This window comes from Delphinus delphis, chromosome 9 (genome assembly GCF_949987515.2).
Source record: "Delphinus delphis chromosome 9, mDelDel1.2, whole genome shotgun sequence".
In the NCBI taxonomy this organism is placed as follows: domain Eukaryota; kingdom Metazoa; phylum Chordata; class Mammalia; order Artiodactyla; family Delphinidae; genus Delphinus; species Delphinus delphis.
Window position 1 is genome coordinate 102091531 of NC_082691.1, and position 17664 is coordinate 102109194.

Genomic DNA, 17664 nt, shown 5'->3' on the forward strand with positions numbered 1-17664 from the left:
CATACAGACTGAAAGTGAGGGGATGGAAAAAGATATTCCATGCAAATGGAAATCAAAAGAAAGCTGGAGTAGCAATACTCATATCAGATAAAATAGACTTTAAAATACAGAACGTGACAAGAGACAAGAAAGGATACTACATAATCATCAAGGGATCAATCCAAGAAGAAGATATAACAATTATAAATATATATGCTCCCAACATAGCAGCATCTCAATACATAAGGCAACTGCTAACAGCTATAAAAAAGGCAATCAACAATAACACAATAATAGTGGGGGACTTTAACACCTCACTTACACCAATGGACAGATCATCCAAACAGAAAATTACTATGGAAACAGAAGCTTTAAATGACACAACACACCAGATAGATTTAATTAATATTTATAGGACATTCCATCCAAAAACAGCAGATTACACTTTCTTCTCAAGTGCGCACAGAACATTCTCCAGGACAGACCACATCTTGGGTCACAAATCAAGCCTCAGTAAATTTAAGAAAACTGAAATCATATCAAGCATCTTTTCTGACCACAACACTATGAGATTAGAAATCAATTACAGGGGAAAAAACGTAAAAAACACAAACACATGGAGGCTAAACAATACGTTACAAAATAACCAAGAGATCACTGAAGAAATCAAAGAGGGGCTTCCCTGGTGGCGCAATGGTTGAGAGTCCTCCTGCCAATGCAGAGGACACGGGTTCGTGCCCCGGTCCAGGAAGATCCCACGTGCCGCGGAGTGGCTGGGCCCATGAGCCATGGCTGGTGAGCCTGTGCATCCGGAGCCTGTGCTCCGCAACGGGAGAGGCCACAACGGTGAGAGGCCTGCGTACTGTAAAAAAAAAAAGAAATCAAAGAGGAAATTGAAAAATACCTAGAGACAAATGACAATGAAAACATGACGATCCAAAACCTATGGGATGCAGCAAAAGCAGTTCTAAGAGGGAAGTTTACAGCAATACAAGCCTACATCAAGAAACAAAAAAACTCTCAAATAAACAATCTAAACTTACACCTAAAGGAACTAGAGAAAGAAGAACAAACAAAACCCATAGTAGAAGGAAAGAAATCATTAAGATCAGAGCAGAAATAAATGAAATAGAAACAAAGAAAACGATAGCAAAGATCAATAAAACTAAAATCTGGTTCCTTGAGAAGATAAACAAAATTAATAAACCATTAGCCAGACTCATCAAGAAAAAGAGGGAGAGGATTCAAATCAATGTAATTAGAAATGAAAATGGAGAAGTTACAACAGACACTACAGAAATACAAAGCATCCTAAGAGACTACTACAAGCAACTCTATATCAATAAAATGGACAACCTGGAAGAAATGGACAAATTCTTAGAAAGGTAAAACCTTCCAAGACTGAACCAGGAAGAAACAGAAAATATGAACAGACCAATCACAAATAATGAAATTGAAACTGTGATTAAAAATCTTCAAAAAAGCAGAAGTCCAGGACCAGATGGCTTCACAGGTGAATTCTATCAAACATTTAGAGAAGAGCTAATACCCATCCTTCTCAAACTCTTCCAAAAAATTGCAGAGGAAGGAACACTCCCAAACTCATTCTCTGAGTCCACAATCACCCTGATACCAAAACCAGACAAAGATACTCCAAAAAAAGAAAATTACAAACCAATATCACTGATGAACATAGATGCAAAAATCCTCAACAAAATACTAGCAAACAGAATCCAACAACACATTAAGAAGCTCATACACCATGATAAAGTGGGATTTATCTCAGGGATGCAAGGTTTCTTCAATATATGCAAATCAATCAATGTGATAACCCATATTAACAGACTGAAGAATAAAAACCATATGATCATCTCAGTAGATGCACAAAAAGCTTTTGACAAAATTCAACACCCATTTATGATAAAAACTCTCCAGAAAGGGGGCATAGAGGGAACCTACCTCAACATAATAAAGGCCATATACAACAAACCACAGCAAACATCATTCTCAATGGTGAAAAACTGAAAGCATTTCATCTAAGATCAGGAAAAAGACAAAGATGTCCACTCTCACTACTATTATTCAACATAGTTTTGGAAGTCCTAGCCACGGCAATCAGAGAAGAAAAAGAAATAAAAGAAATACAATTAGGAAAAGAAGAAGTAAAACTGTCACTATTTTCAGATGACATGATACTATACATAGAGAATCCTAAAGATGCTACCAGAAACCTAATAGAGTTAATCAATGAATTTGGTAAAGTTGCAGGATACAAAATTAATGCACAGAAATCTCCTGCATTCCTATACACTAATGATGAAAAATCTGGAAGAGAAATCAAGGAAACACTCCCATTTACCATTGCAACAAAAAGAATAAAACACCTAGGAATAAACCTACAGAAGGAGACAAAAGACCCAGAGGCAGAAAACTATAAGACACTGATGAAAGAAATTAAAGATGACACCAACAGATCAAGAGATATACTGTTTTCTTGGATTGGAAGAATCAATATTGTGAAAATGATTATACTACCCAAAGCAATCTACAGATTCAGTGTAATCCCTATCAAATTACCAATGGCATTTTTTACAGAACTAGAACAAAAAAATCTTAAAATTTGTGTGGAGACACAAAAGACCCCGAATAGCCAAAGCAGTCTTGAGGGGAAAAAACGGAGCTGGAGGAATCAGACTGCCTGACTTCAGACTATACTACAAAGCTACAGTAATCAAGACAATATGGTACTGGCACTAAAACAGTGATACAGATCAATGGAACAGGATAGAAAGCCCAGAGATAAACCCACGTACCTATGGTCAACTAATCTATGACAAAGGAGGTAAGTATATACAATGGAGAAAAGACAGTCTCTTCAATAAGTGGTGCTGGGAAAACTGGACAGCTACATGTAAAGGAATGAAATTAGAACACTCCCTAACACCATACCCAAAAATAAACTCAAAATGGATTAGAGACCTAAATGTAAGACCGGACACTATAAAACTCTTAGAGGAAAACATAGGAAGAACACTCTTTGACATAAATCACAGCAAGATCTTTTTTGATCCACCTCCTAGAGTAATGGAAATAAAAACAAAAATAAACAAATGGGACCTACTGAAACTTAAAAGCTTTTGCAAAGTAAAGGAAACTACAAACAAGATGAAAAGACAGGGCTTCCCTGGCGGCGCAGTGGTTGAGAGTCCACCTGCCGATGCAGGGGACACGGGTTCGTGCCCCGGTCCAGGAGGATCCCACATGCCGCGGAGTGGCTGGGTCCGTGAGACATGGCCGCTGAGCCTGTGCATCCAGAGCCTGTGCTCTGCAGCGGGAGAGGCCACAACAGTGAGCGGCCCGCATACCACAAAAAAAAAAAAAAAAAAGTTGAAAAGACAACCCTCAGAATGGGAGAAAATATTTGCAAACGAATCGACAGACAAAGGATTAATCTCCAAAATATATAAACAGCTCATGCAGCTCAATATTAAAAAACAAATAACCCAATCCAAAAATGGGCAGAAGACCTAAATAGACATTTCTCCAAAGAAGACATACAGACGGCCAAGAAGCACATGAAAAGCTGCTCAGCATCACTAATCATTACAGAAACGCAAATCAAAACTACAATGAGGTATCACCTCACACCAGTTAGAATGGGCATCATCAGAAAATCTACAAACTACAAATGCTGGAGAGGGTGTGGAGGAAAGGGAACCCTCTTGCACTATTGGTGAGAATGTAAATTGATACAGCCACTATGGAGAACAGTATAGAGGGTCCTTAAAAAACTAAAACTAGAACTACCATATGACTCAGCAATCCCACTACTGGGCATATACCCAGAGAAAACCATAATTCAAAAAGACACATGCACCCCAATGTTCTTTGCAGCACTATTTACAATAGCCAGGTCATGGAAGCAACCTAAATGCCCATCAACAGACAAATGGATAAAGAAGATGTGGTACATATATACAATAGAATATTACTCACCCATAAAAAGGAACGAAATTGGGTCATTTGTAGAGACATGGATGGATCCAGAGACTGTCATACAGAGTAAAGTAAGTCAGAAAGAGAAAAATAAGTATCGTATGTTAACCCATATATGTCAAACCTAGAAAAATGGTACAGATGAACCAGTCTGCAGGGAGGAAATTGAGACACAGATGTAGAGAACAAACCTATGGACACCAAGGGGGGACGGGGGGGATGAATTGGAGATTGGGATTGACATGTATACCCTAATATGTATAAAATGGATAACTAATCCATTCAAAAAACAAAAAGAATGCAGAGAAAACTCCAGAGAACATCTACTTCTCTAACAGCAGACTAGGTAATTTGAAACAACCCTCCCACTGAAGACAAGAAAACTGAGTAAAATATTTTTGAAAGTAAAAATGTCCTAAAAGCATCAAAAAACTAACAAGGTTGTAAAGAATTACTAAAGGAAGGTAAGCCTGATATTCAGGGCTGCATTTCCCATGGGGGTGTCGGCTGCTCAGGAAAAGGCAACCAAGAGCACGCACTGTGACTTTCAACAGACTCATCGATAGTCCTAGAAGTCTACAACCATCCAGGGAATGGGAACTCAAGATGGCAGGAACCCCTAAGTTGCGGACATCAACAGGAAAAATGAACCAGAAATCAATCTCTGCAAGGAGTGCTGCACAGCTTTGAGTTACATGCTTGGAACAGAAAATAGAGACATGAAACTGAACTGAGGTGCTCCTAAAATACTAGTGCCCCTAGGTACCAGTAAAAAAAAAAAAAAAAAAAAAAAATCAAAGAAAAACTATCTTTTAGGGGAAAAACATCAATCTATTTCTACAAATAAATTGTCCAGCACACAAGCATACATAATCAGTTACATGAGGAGACAGGATGACATGAGCAAGAATGAGCAGAAACAACTGAAACGAAACAACTCCAGATACTGCAATAATCAAACAAAAATTTTAAACCAACTGTATTTACCATGTTAAAGGTAATAAAATCAGAGCATTAAAATTTTCAGGAGGGAACTAAGAACTACAAAAAGTTGCAAACTTGAATAAAGAACTTTTTTTTTTTTTTTTTTTTGCGGTACCCAGGCCTCTCAGTGTTGTGGCCTCTCCCGTTGCGGAGCACAGGCTCCAGACGCACAGGCCCAGCGGCCATGGCTCACGAGCCCAGCCGTTCCGTGGCATGTGGAATCTGCCCGGACCAGGGCACAAACCCATGTCCCCTGCATCGGCAGGCGGACTCTCAACCACTGCGCCACCAGGGAAGCCCAGAACTTTTAAAACATAATAAATGGACTCAATTGTTATGTTTAACAAGCGATTACATGGTTAAAAGGGGATAAGAAAACTGTAAGATCTATCTAGAATGATCTGTTTAGAACAAAGGACAGTGGAACAAAAGTATTAAAAAAATTTAAAAGAGAGGGTAAATGGTAACAAACACAGTGAAACAGTCTAATGAACATTTAGTTAGAAGAAACAAAGAATGATACAAAAGCAGTAGTTGAATATATAATAGCTGAGAATTTTCCAAAGCTGATGAATACATCAAGAAACCTCAAATTCCAAAATGTAGAAAGTATACAAAACCAACGAAATATAATAAAATTAGAAATGAATAACAAAAATCAAGGAGAAAATCCACACAAACAATTGGAAACTTTTTAAACTCTCTTAAAACAGCTCAGAAGTCAAAGAGGAGACCAAAACTACAATTAAAATACATTTAGAAAATAAGGATAATAAAAATAATATCGAAACCTAGGGAAAACACTAGGAATCATGTTAAAACAAAATCCAGCCTTAAACACCTTTTTTTTTTGGTTTAAGTAATTAATAAAAACTAAGTAAACATTTACTCCATAAGTTGGAAACGACATACACAAAAGTTTCTACAACTGATGATACAAATAAGTTTAAGCAAACATACAAATATTGACATAAATCATATTTTTATATATTAGTTATATACAACTGGAAGACAGGTGTTTTTTGGGTTTTTTTTTTAATGTATCATTTATAATAGCTCCCCTTCTCAGGGCTTTTAGTGAGAAGTTTTGCCTCCAGATCTGCTAAACTCATTCAGAAATAAAGAAGGATTAAATATCATGTCTAGACTTTCAGGTAAAACACAGTATCAGTTAAAAATGTCTCCACATAGAATTAAGGTACAGACACTTCGGGCTATGCAAAAACTCTAGAGAAATAGGCTTAGTGAAGTCTAATGATCAAGGCAGAACTTCTGAAAAGGGAGTTGAGGGTGGGTATTCACAAAGCGAAGAGTTGAGGTAATTCTTTAAAAAAGACCTGGATAATTGAGAGAGTGGTCTATATAGAGTGAAAGCCAAGACACGAGCATGCACCCAGTTTGATTATGTTCTTCCTTTGTGAGAAATGAGGTACCCTGGGCAAGACTGAAGTCTAGTATGAACTAAGAGTGCTGGATAAAACTGTTAACGATACAGTCTGAAGGTGTCATTTAACCTTGCGTTAATTAAAATATGGAAGGAAGGGGCTTCCCTGGTGGCGCAGTGGTTGGGAGTCCGCCTGCCGATGCAGGGGACACGGGTTCATGCCCCGGTCCGGGAAGATCACACATGCCGCAGAGCGGCTGGGCCCGTGAGCCGTGGCCGCTAAGCCTGCGCGTCCGGAGCCTGTGCTCCACAACGGGAGAGGCCACAACAGTGAGAGGTCCGCGTACCGCACAAAAAAATAATAATAATAAAAAAATAAAATAAAATATGGAAGGAAGGGTTCAAACAAATGCTCACCGACTCTAGACTCTTAAGAATGGAACTGATGTACCAGGGACAATCCGGGGAAAGTTCCCTCCGGTGGGACTTTGAAAAGTCTACAGCCTAGAAAAACTAACAAACTAAGTCAAAATTCTAATAAAAAATGTAAAGTTGGCCAGAGAGAAGAACAGTAGTTACCACGGGGTGGGGAAAATGAGGAGCTGTTGGTCAAAGGGTACAAACTTGCAGTTTTATAGAATGAATATGTCTGGAGATCTAATGTACCAACATGATGACTATAGTTAATAATACTGTAATACTTGAATACTGAAAATTTGTTCAGATAAAAAAAAGAGCAGAAGCTTTCAGACACAGCAGACATCATAACAAGTTAAGTTCTCAGGGATAAAGAGAAACACTACATAATAATAAAAGGGTCAATTCTCCAACAACACATAAAAATCCTTAACACATACATATGCACCTAACAACAGAGTGTCAAAATACATGAGGCAAAAACTGATAGAACTACAAGGACGAATATATAAATCCACTATTATATATGGGGATGTTAATAGCCACCTATCAAAAACAGATCCAGCAGACAAAAAATCTGTAACAACATAGTTGAACTCAACACCACCATCAATCAACTGGATATAATGCACATCTTTAGACTACTTCATCCAACAGTAGCAGAATACACATTCTTCTCCAGGTCAGATGGAACATTTACCAACAGACCAAATAAATTTGTTTCTGTGCTTTGACACAAATTTAAAATAATAAAAATCATACAATGTCTGCTCTCAGACCACAATGGGAATAAGGGAAATTCATAGCATTGAATGCATATATAACAAACAAGGGGGGCTTCCCTGGTGGCGCAGTGGTTAAGAATACGCCTGCCAATGCAGGGGACACGGGTTCGATCTCTGGTCCGGAAAGATCCCACATGCCGCAGAGCAACTAAGCCTGTGTGCCACAACTACTGAGCCTGTGCTCTAGAGCCTGTGAGCCACAACTACTGAGCCTGCATGCCGCAACTACTGAAGCCCACGTGCCTAGAGCCCATGCTCCACAACAAGAGAAGCCACTGCAATGAGAAGCCTGTGCACCACAATGAAGAGCAGCTCCCACTCACCGCAACTAGAGAAAGCTCGCGCACAGCAACGAAGACCCAACACAGCCAAAAATAAATAAATAATTTTTTTAAAAAAAAGAAAGAAGAATCTAAACTCAATAAACTAAGCTTCCACTTTAGGAAACAGCCTTGTCAACAGATGGTGCTGGAACAAATGGACATCCAAGCACACACAAAAAAAGAATCTAGACACAAACCTTACACTCTTCACAAAAATTAACTCAAAATGGATCACAGGGGCTTCCCTGGTGGCGCAGTGGTTGAGAGTCCGCCTGCCGATGCAGGGGACAGGGGTTCGTGCCCCGGTCCGGGAAGATCCCACATGCCGCAGAGCAGCTGGGCCCGTGAGCCATGGCTGCTGAGCCTGTGCGTCCGGAGCCCGTGCTCTGCAACGGGAGAGGCCGCAACAGTGAGAGGCCCACGTACCGCAAAAAAAAAAAAAAAAAAAAGGATCACAGAATGTGAAATGTAAAACTATAAAACTCCTAGAAGATAACACAGGAGAAAATCTAGATGACCTTGGGTTTGGCAATGGCTTTTTAGATACAACACCAAAAGCATGATACATCAGAGAAATAAATGATACACTAGATAGACTTCATTAAAATTTAAAATTTCTGCTCTGCAGAAAACATTGCCAAGAGATACATAAAGACAAGCCACAGACTAGAAGAAAATATTTGCAAGAGATGTATCTGGTAAAGGACTCTTATCCAGATTATATGAAGAACTCTTAAAACTCAAAAATAAGAAAATGAACAACCTGATTAAAAAATGAGTCAAAGAATTTAACAGAGTAGTGGAAGAAGATATACAGATGGAAAATAAGCATATAAAAAGGTATCCCTCATCATATGTTATCAGGGAAGTGTAAATTAAAACAATGAGATACTATTAAACACCTATCAGAATGGCCAAAATCCACAACACTGACAACTCCAAATGCTGGTGAGGCTGTGAAGCAACAGGAACTCTCATTCATTGCTGGTGGGAATGCAAAATGGTACATCTACTTTGGAAATTGGTTTGGCCCGTTTCTCACAAAACTAAACATACTCTCACCATATGACCCAGCAATCATGCTCCTTGGTATTTACCCAAAGGAGCTGAAAACTTATGTCCACACAAAACTCTGCACACAAATGTTTACAGCAGCTTCATCCATAATTGCAAAAACCTAGAAGCAACCAAGGTGTCCTTTAGTAGGTGAACAGATAAACTGCTGTACATACATACAACAGAATATTTTTCAGCAATAAAAAGAAATGAGTTTTCAAGCCATGAAAAGAACCGTAAATGTATATTACTAAGTGAAATGAGCCAATGTGAAAAGGCTACATATGGTATGATTCCAATTATATTACATTTTGGAAAAGACAAAACTATGGAGACAGAAAAAAGAACAATGGTTGCCAGGGCTTAGAGGGGAGGAAAGGATGAATAGGCATAGCACAGAAGATTTTCAGGGCAGTGAAAGTATCTGTATGATACTATATTGATTGATACATGTCATTATACATTCTTCCCAAACCTACAGAATGTATACCACCAAGAGTGAACCCTAATGTAAACTACGGACTTAAGGTGAAAATACTGTGTCACTGTAGTTTCATCAATCATAACAGATGCACCAATGCTGGTGGGAGTGCTGATAAACGGGAGGCTATGCGTGTGTAGGGGCAGGAGGTAAATGGGGAGTATCTGTGCCTTCCACTCAATTTTGCTGTAAACCTGTAACTGTTCTAAAAACTAAAGTCTAGGGCTTCCCTGGTGGCCCAGTGGTTGACAGTCCGCCTGCCGATGCAGGAGACACGGGTTCGTGACCCGGTCTGGGAGGATCCCATATGCCGCGGAGCGGCTGGGCCCGTGAGCCATGGCCGCTGAGCCTGCGCATCCGGAGCCTGTGCTCTGCAACGGGAGAGGCCACAACAGTGAGAGGCCCGCATACCGCAAAAAAAAAAAAAAAAAAAAAACTAAAGTCTATTTAAAAAACTATGCTAGTGGTTACCTGAAAGTATGAATGTGAACTGATATTTCTAAGCATGTATATACAGCCTCTCATCTATATAATTACTAGTATATCACTAGAATGGACTAACATAACTAATTCTCAACAGAAACAATATGATATGCATCCCTACAGCCTAGACTTTGATCTCTCATACTATTCTCCACTAAAAAGAACTAGTACTCTTACAGAGTAGGCAATTTCATATCCTGAGGCAGAGTATTAAAGATGGGCCTGAAAAATATTCTTGCCAACGAGCAATAGCTTTGAAACATTTTGAGATATTAAAAAGGATTAAGAAGCCAGCCAAAAAGGGGCTCCCACTAGCCACACAATGACAACTTCAGCACTTTAAAAAAAAAAAAGGTTTAATTATAATTAGCTAAATCATAATTAACCAATTATAATTAACTAAAACAAGTTTGCAAAACCCTGATTATATAATGACTCTCAAAGAAAAGTGGAATTTCTCTCCTCAAGTAACTAGCACTTCATTCAAGTTGATTTTATTCATAAAGAAAAATGGACACAGAACTGGCAACAGTCGCACCACCTCCAAAAGAGAGGATTTTTCTTACCATAAAAACTTGTGAGAATTCTTGCTACTTTCCCAATGACCACTTGTAGGATACTCATTCCCATCACTTACCCTCACCCCACACACACACCTTAAAAGAGTACTCATTTTAATAAATACTCTTAAATTACTACAAATCGTTAAAGAAATGTGTCAAGGCACACAATTCACAGAGTAAGAGACCTTCCAATAAATCCTGGGCCTGGAGACGTGCAGAGATGTCAAAGTCTTGCAGTCAACTGGAATGTGCTTTTAAATTGATTAGAAATTTACGAAACTCTTTCTTCTCTTTGCTTGCAGGTTGGCAATTTTAACAATTGTTCTTTATTCTTTTCTTTACTATTCTCCTTGCCCTATGTGTTCACTAAAGGAACTGGACAAAGGTCTTTCCAAGCACAAAGACAGAGCAAAGACTAACACAATTGGCTTTATTTAACTTTCATACGGAAGGACAGGATAAATATACTATATATGTATGTATATATACACGGCATCAATGCCTATCATATGCTCATATGCCTGGAAGTATTCTGGGCACTGGGAATAAATCAATGAACAAGACAAATCCCTGACCTCATGAAGTTTATGTTTTAGTATGAAAGGCACACAAACAAATATGAATTATAATGTCATATCTGTTAAATACTAGGAGGAGAAGTAAAGCAGAAGAAGAGGATAGAGCACGACAAGTGCTGCTTTTCGACAGGTTGGTCAGGAAAGGCCTCTCCAACAAGACAGCACTGGGTAGAAATTTGACTGATGTACGGCAGAAAGTTCCATGAGTATCTGGGAGAAAGGCATTCTAAGCAAAGAAGACAAAAAGTTCAAGTGCCTGAAAAAGGAATATGGCTGGAGCCCAGAGAGCAAGGGGAAGACAGGAGATGTGGTTGGACAGGTAGCCAAGGTCAGTAGAGCTTGAAGATCATATATGGACTTTAGGTTTTCTTTTAAGTATCCCTGGAGGCCTTGAATAGTTTACAGAAGGGAAATAAAACACTCTTACTTTGGGTTTTAATTAAAAGCTCACTCCACTACTACATGAAGAACAAAACTAGAATGGAGTGAGAGTAAAAGCAGCAAGACCAGTTGGGAAGCTCCTGCAGCGGTCCACACAAGCAGTGGTGGTGACTAGTTCTGGAGTGACAGCAGAGGAGGAGATGCGAGGTGACTGAAATCAGGCAGGATTATCAAGGTAAAGCCCAAAGCATTTTCCAACAGGCTGCATATTTCGAGCCTGAACAATCCACGATGTCATTTACTGAGGTGGGAACACTGGACGAATAGAAGGTTTTGGGACAACAGTAAACAGTTCCCCAGAAGACACATTAAGTTTGAGACCCTCTTAAGACATCGAAGAGGAGATGTTAAGAAGTAAGCTGAAGATACTGGTTGTGTTCAAAGCAAGAAAAGTGCTGGTAATATAATTTTTAGAGTTACCAGCACATACATAATATTTAAAGCAACTGAACTAAATGAGACCACCTAATCTGTGAGATGAGCAAAAGAGATCAGTGAGATAGGAAAAAGCAAGAGAATGTGGCGTCCTGAAAAAGCCAAATTAAAACAAAAAGTTTTCCTCCTGAAAATGGTTAGCTGTGTGAAAATGACACTGAATACCTCAGGAGGACAGAGACTGAACAGTGGTTTTGGCAAAATATGAAATCAAAACCACCTCTGGGAGAGCAGGAGGAAGAAAGCCTGACTGGAGTAGGGTCATGAAAACATGGTCAAAAATAAGTAACAACCATAAGTATAGACAATTCTTTCAAGGGCTTTTGCTATAAAGATGAGCAAAGGTGCAATATGGTAGCTAAAAGGGGTAGCTGACCACGAGAAGTTACTTATGTTTAAGAAGGGTGATACTGCAACAAATGCTAATACTAATGGAAATGATTTCACTGAGAGAGGAAATTCTTGATACCAGAAACCAAGGAAAACCGAAGGCGCAAACAGGACAGAATCCAGGACGCAGGTAGAAGAGTTGGCTGTAGATGACCCCAGAGACTTTTCATCCCACTTTAAGTTAGGAAGGTATAATAAAATAGATGGACAGAGACACAAGCAAGAAAGGAGATCTGATTGCGGATGAATGTGGACTTTCTTTCCTGATGGCTTCTATTTATTTTTTCACTGAAATAGCAGGATCATCAACTGAAAAATGAGGTGTCAGAAGTTTGAAGGGAGAAGAAAAGGTGGTGAAAGAATTATCCCTGATAATGGGAGAGGGAATTCTAAGTAGACTATAGTGAGTGAAGGATAGCAATCATGACCCACTTGAGATTTGAGGTCATAAATTTAAAATGCCACCAGTCAGCAAGTTTATGGTTTTCTCCAGCCCTTTTCGCTGCTAAAATGCAGAGTCTGAGTTTTGCTATGAAAGCAAAATAGTGGGAGGATGGCAAAGGAGTTTAGGGTGCATAACGGAACAGCTACAATACTGGATCACGGAATCTGAACTAGAAAAGGAGGCTGACAGACCCCATCAGTAAGATCACTGAGCTGGAGAATTCAGTGTGTCTGAAGAATTTCTGTGGCGCGGATATTAGGAAAAAGTGAGCTAGTGAAAGAAGAGGCATAGTAAGGACAGTTGAAACTGAGACTTTGGAAGTGAAACAGCAAGTGTCCTAGTAAGTGATACAGTGATAAAGGCTAAAGTTTGCCCATAAGAATGAGTGACTGAGGTGGGCTGGAGAAGAGGATTTTGAGGAAATCAAGGAGCTACAAGGTCTGGGTGTTGAATAGATTATTAAAATTGACAATGGGAGAAGGAGAGGAAAATGGAAAGGGACGTGCTAAATCTTCAGAGAACAAGACAGAGTACTCAAGGAGACTTCTGGTAAGTGCAACCAAAAGGGACCTGTGGACAGTCTTAGAGCACTGGCTTAAAGGGACTTGTAAGTAATCGTTACACCGCAAATGTCACTTAAAATTACAAAAAACTTTTCACAAGAAAGTAACGGTACAAAGTACAGAAAAAATTTAAATTAAGGGGAAAATCTATGAAAAATAACTAGTGGAGAACTTACATAAATCCAAGTTTAAAGTAATGTGGTAATGAGGGGCTTCCCTGGTGGCACAGAGGTTAAGAATCTGCCTGCCAGTGCAGGAGACCCAAGTTCGAGCCCTGGTGTGGGAAGATCCCACATGCGGCGGAACAACTAAGCCCGTGCGCCACAACGACTGAGCCTGCACTCTAGAATCCACGAGCCACAACTACTGAAGGCTGCATGCCACAACTACTGAAGCCCGCACATCTAGAGCCCAGGCTTGGCAACAAGAGAAGCCACCGCGATGAGAAGCCCGCGCACCGCAATGAACAGTAGCCCCTGCTCACCGAAACTAGAGAAAGCCTGCATGCAGCAACAAAGACCCAACACAGCCAAAAAAAACATAAATAAAATAAATAAATTTATAAAAATAAATAAATAATGTGGTAATGAATGTACACCAAAGGGTAAAATGTAGAATTCTGAACTTACAAGCTTCTCTCCTGTCACTCTTCTTAACTAGACTCTATGGGAAAAAGGAATGAGAACTGCAGAACGTTTGAAGGCTTTTCCAAGAATTACATGGATATAATAGCAACACATTTGACAACCAAAAGTATTTCATGGAAAATTATATTATAAAAGATAAAGCAATTTCTAATTTTCTCTAAAAACTGTATGACATTCTGTAAGCATCAAGGTGGTGACATTCAACATCAGAGAAAAAGCCTATCAGCTATGTCTAAACAACAACTGTAAAAATACTGACAATGACAGACCATCGCGCGTAGATATCCTGTGAACACAATATGAAACCTAGTCCCGTTGACAGCTCATTAAATCACTAACTTGCTGTAAACTTTGGAAACTACTTTGGGCAACCTATTTTATTTTCCTTTTGCAGATGCAAAACACACATTAGCTTATTTAAGGCACCTAAAAGTCCCGTAGACTAGGAAGTATTTGCTCTGCTCTCACGCAGCATTTCACAGTATCATTTGCTAATGGAACATATTTTTTCCTCACATATATACTAACACAATAAACAAACACTAGACGGTTCATAAGCCAGACATCTCCCATGAGATATCATATGAATGGCCTGGAATTACTGTTTATTCCAGTTTTAATTTTGCTTTAATAAAATATTTCTCTACAGAGATTAAGCAATTTCTACTAAATCAGAGCTTTAGGGGAAAAAAGGGAGAAAACTCAGTTTTATCACTTTGTCATTACTTATTAAACTACTCTAGCACGTGGAAGTTTTAGAACTCGGTGTATAGACGACAGCTAACTATATAAATTATTCTGTAAATTCTTAAATTTTTAAATTAAGTTTTGAAACCTGTTTCCACAGTATTTTCTGTTTCTGTTGTCTCCAGCCCATCCATGCTGTCCTCATCTTCCACTGTACTTTTTCCTCTACTTCGAGGCCTATGGACAAAGAAATAAACATATAATTAAATGTTACACATTAAATCTTAGAATTATACTCAAAATAAAGCACAAGTTGAAGGTACACAAAATAATTTAGGCAATTTTTCCCTTACTTTACCATATCAAATAGTAAATATCACACTTTACAGTCATTTTTCCCACATATTCAGCCCTTCCTTATACCTAAATGTGGGGACAGGCCCATATTAATATGTTTGTGTCATCATAACTCATTTCTGTAAGTATTCTCCAGGCTAGGTTTTCCCCTCTTTTACCAGACCTTGAGATCACTCCCTCTGTCTACAGTAGTGGTTTTGTTTTTTTGTTTTTTGTTTTTTTGTTTTTTGGGGGGTTTTTTTGCGGTACACGGGCCTCTCACTGTTGTGGCCTCTCCTGTTGCGGAGCACAGGCTCCGGACGCGCAGGCTCAGTGGCCATGGCTCATGGACCCAGCCGCTCCGCGGCACATGGGATCTTCCCGGACCGGGACATGAACCCGTGTCCATTGCATCGGCAGGCAGACTCTCAAGCACTGCGCCACCAGGGAAGCCCTACAGTAGTGGTTTTTAACTACCTAGTGGGTTCAAAGTTCACACACCAGGTTACACCTCTAGATCTAATGAAATTGAGGAGTGATGCCCAGACGTCTGCATTTTTAAGACACCTACCCCTTAAGGAGAAAGTGAGGCACACTCCTGCAAACCACCCCCACCAAAAAACAAAAAATCTAACTATTAAGCATGATCTAATCACACTTGCCTTACAAGTGTGATGGATTTTAATTTATAAACACTTCAGTAAAGTAAAATAAACATAAGAGTCATGGTAAGATCAGTTCGGTGCTTTGTGACCACCTATAGGGGTGGGATAGGGAGGGAGGGGATATGGGAAGATATGTATACACATAGCTGGTTCACTTTCTTACACAGCAGAAACTAACACAACATTGTAAAGCAATTATACTTCAATAAAGATGTTTAAAAAAAAAGAATCATGGTAAAGTACAATTCTCTTACCCAATGCAATTAACTGAAAAGACCTTTAAAGTTTTTGAGGTCTCATAAAGGATAGAAGTCAGTCAAAAACAGTTTTTAAACACATAAAATAAGAAAGAAAAAATAAAGATATTACATATTAAAAAAAACTTAGAAATTGACAAAGCAGTATTCAGATAATTTCAGAGCTTTAAATTATTTCATTACTTAAAAAGAAAAAGTACAAACGAACACAGTATTTATTTGAAAAATACTTAAAGAGTTGAAAAGAATAGAGAAAAATAATATGAAAAGGTAAAGCAAAAAAGACTTTTAAATAACAGGAAACCTATTTAAATCTTTTTTTTTAATTTTATGTATTTATTTATTTTGGGCTGCATTGGGTCTTTGTTGCTGTGCGCAGGCTTTCTCTAGTTGTGGGGAGCAGAGGCTACTCTTCATTGTGATGTGTGGGCTTCTCACTGCGGTGGCTTCTCTTGTTGTGGGACACAGGCTCTAGTCACGCGGGCTTCAGTAGTTGTGGCTCGCAGGCTCTATAGCACAGGCTCAGTAGTTGTGGCACACGGGCTTAGTTGCTCCGCGGCATGTGGGATCTTCCCGGACCAGGGCTCGAACCCGTGTCCCCTGAATTGGTAGGTGGATTCTTAACCACTGCGCCACCAGGGAAGCCCTAAATCTTATTTTTAAAAGGATTTTAATCCATCAAAACCAATAAAGGAGATATAAAAATTTTTTTAAGTTAAAGCAATCAAAGTCCAAATAGTTTTATAAGTGCAATACTACACACTGTCAAAAAGTCATCCTCGGGCTTCCCTGGTGGCGCAGTGGTTGAGAGTCTGCCTGCCGATGCAGGGGACATGGGTTCGTGCCCCGGTCTGGGAAGTTCTCATATGCCGCGGAGCAGTTGGGCCCGTGAGCCATGGCCGCTGAGCCTGCGCGTCCGGAGCCTGTGCGCCACAACAGGAGAGGCTACAACAGTGAGAGGCCCACGTACCGCAAAAAAAAAAAAAAAAAAAAAAAGTCATCCTCATTCCACAGAAAAAAATTAAAAGGAAATAACTGAAGCAAAATCCTAACATATCCAAAAAACTATGGATGAAAAGAATACCAATAAATATAATGAGAATGCAAGTATAATTTAATATTAGAAATTTGCCAATATAACACACCAAGTCAAGCAGCCAAAACAGCATCATTCATGAAGGGAAGGCGGAAAGTAGGCAGAACAAGTAAGAGATGACAAAAACTTGATGGGAAAGGGTTATCAGGGCAAGGTTGATTTTATTGTTCATAGAAAAAGAGAGAATAATTATTTTTAGATTTTATTAAGGCAAATAGTTATGTTTAAGTAGTAGTAGTTATGTTTAAGTTATGTTTAACTTAAAAAAAAAACTTTAGAGGGACTTCCCTGGTGGTTCAGTGGTCAAGAATCTGCCTCCCAATGCAGGGGACACGCATTTCGATTCCTGGTTGGGGAACTAAGATCCCACATGCCTCAGGGCAACTAAGCCCGAGCACCGCAACTACTGAGCACGCAGGCCACAACTAGAGAGCACATAACCACAACTAGAGAAGCCTGAGCACCACAGCAAGGAGCCCCACCTCAGCAAAGGATCGCATATGCCTCAATGAAGATCCCACGTACCACAACTAAGACCCGACGCAGTCAAAAATAAAATAAATATATTTTATATTTCCATATTGCATTCATATGCTCCATCATCCATTAAGGGTGATAAAGGACGCTAGAATTTGTAGAACACAGTACGCAGTAGGAGCGAGCTGTGCAGAGA

The 17664-nt window shown here is 39.2% G+C and overlaps 1 protein-coding gene across 15 annotated transcripts in view; it reads right to left on the bottom strand.

Annotated features, from left to right (window-relative positions):
- Positions 1-17664, bottom strand: part of KMT2C (lysine methyltransferase 2C) — a 294475-nt gene that overhangs the window by 201780 nt on the left and 75031 nt on the right. For all 15 annotated transcript variants that reach the window (XR_009520703.1, XM_060021158.1, XM_060021157.1 and 12 more), the window contains one exon: positions 14786-14874. Coding sequence is in view for 14 of the 15 variants with exons in the window: in XM_060021158.1 (XP_059877141.1) it covers positions 14786-14874 (89 nt within the window). In the remaining variant the exon portion in view is untranslated. The remainder of the gene's footprint in view (positions 1-14785; positions 14875-17664) is intronic.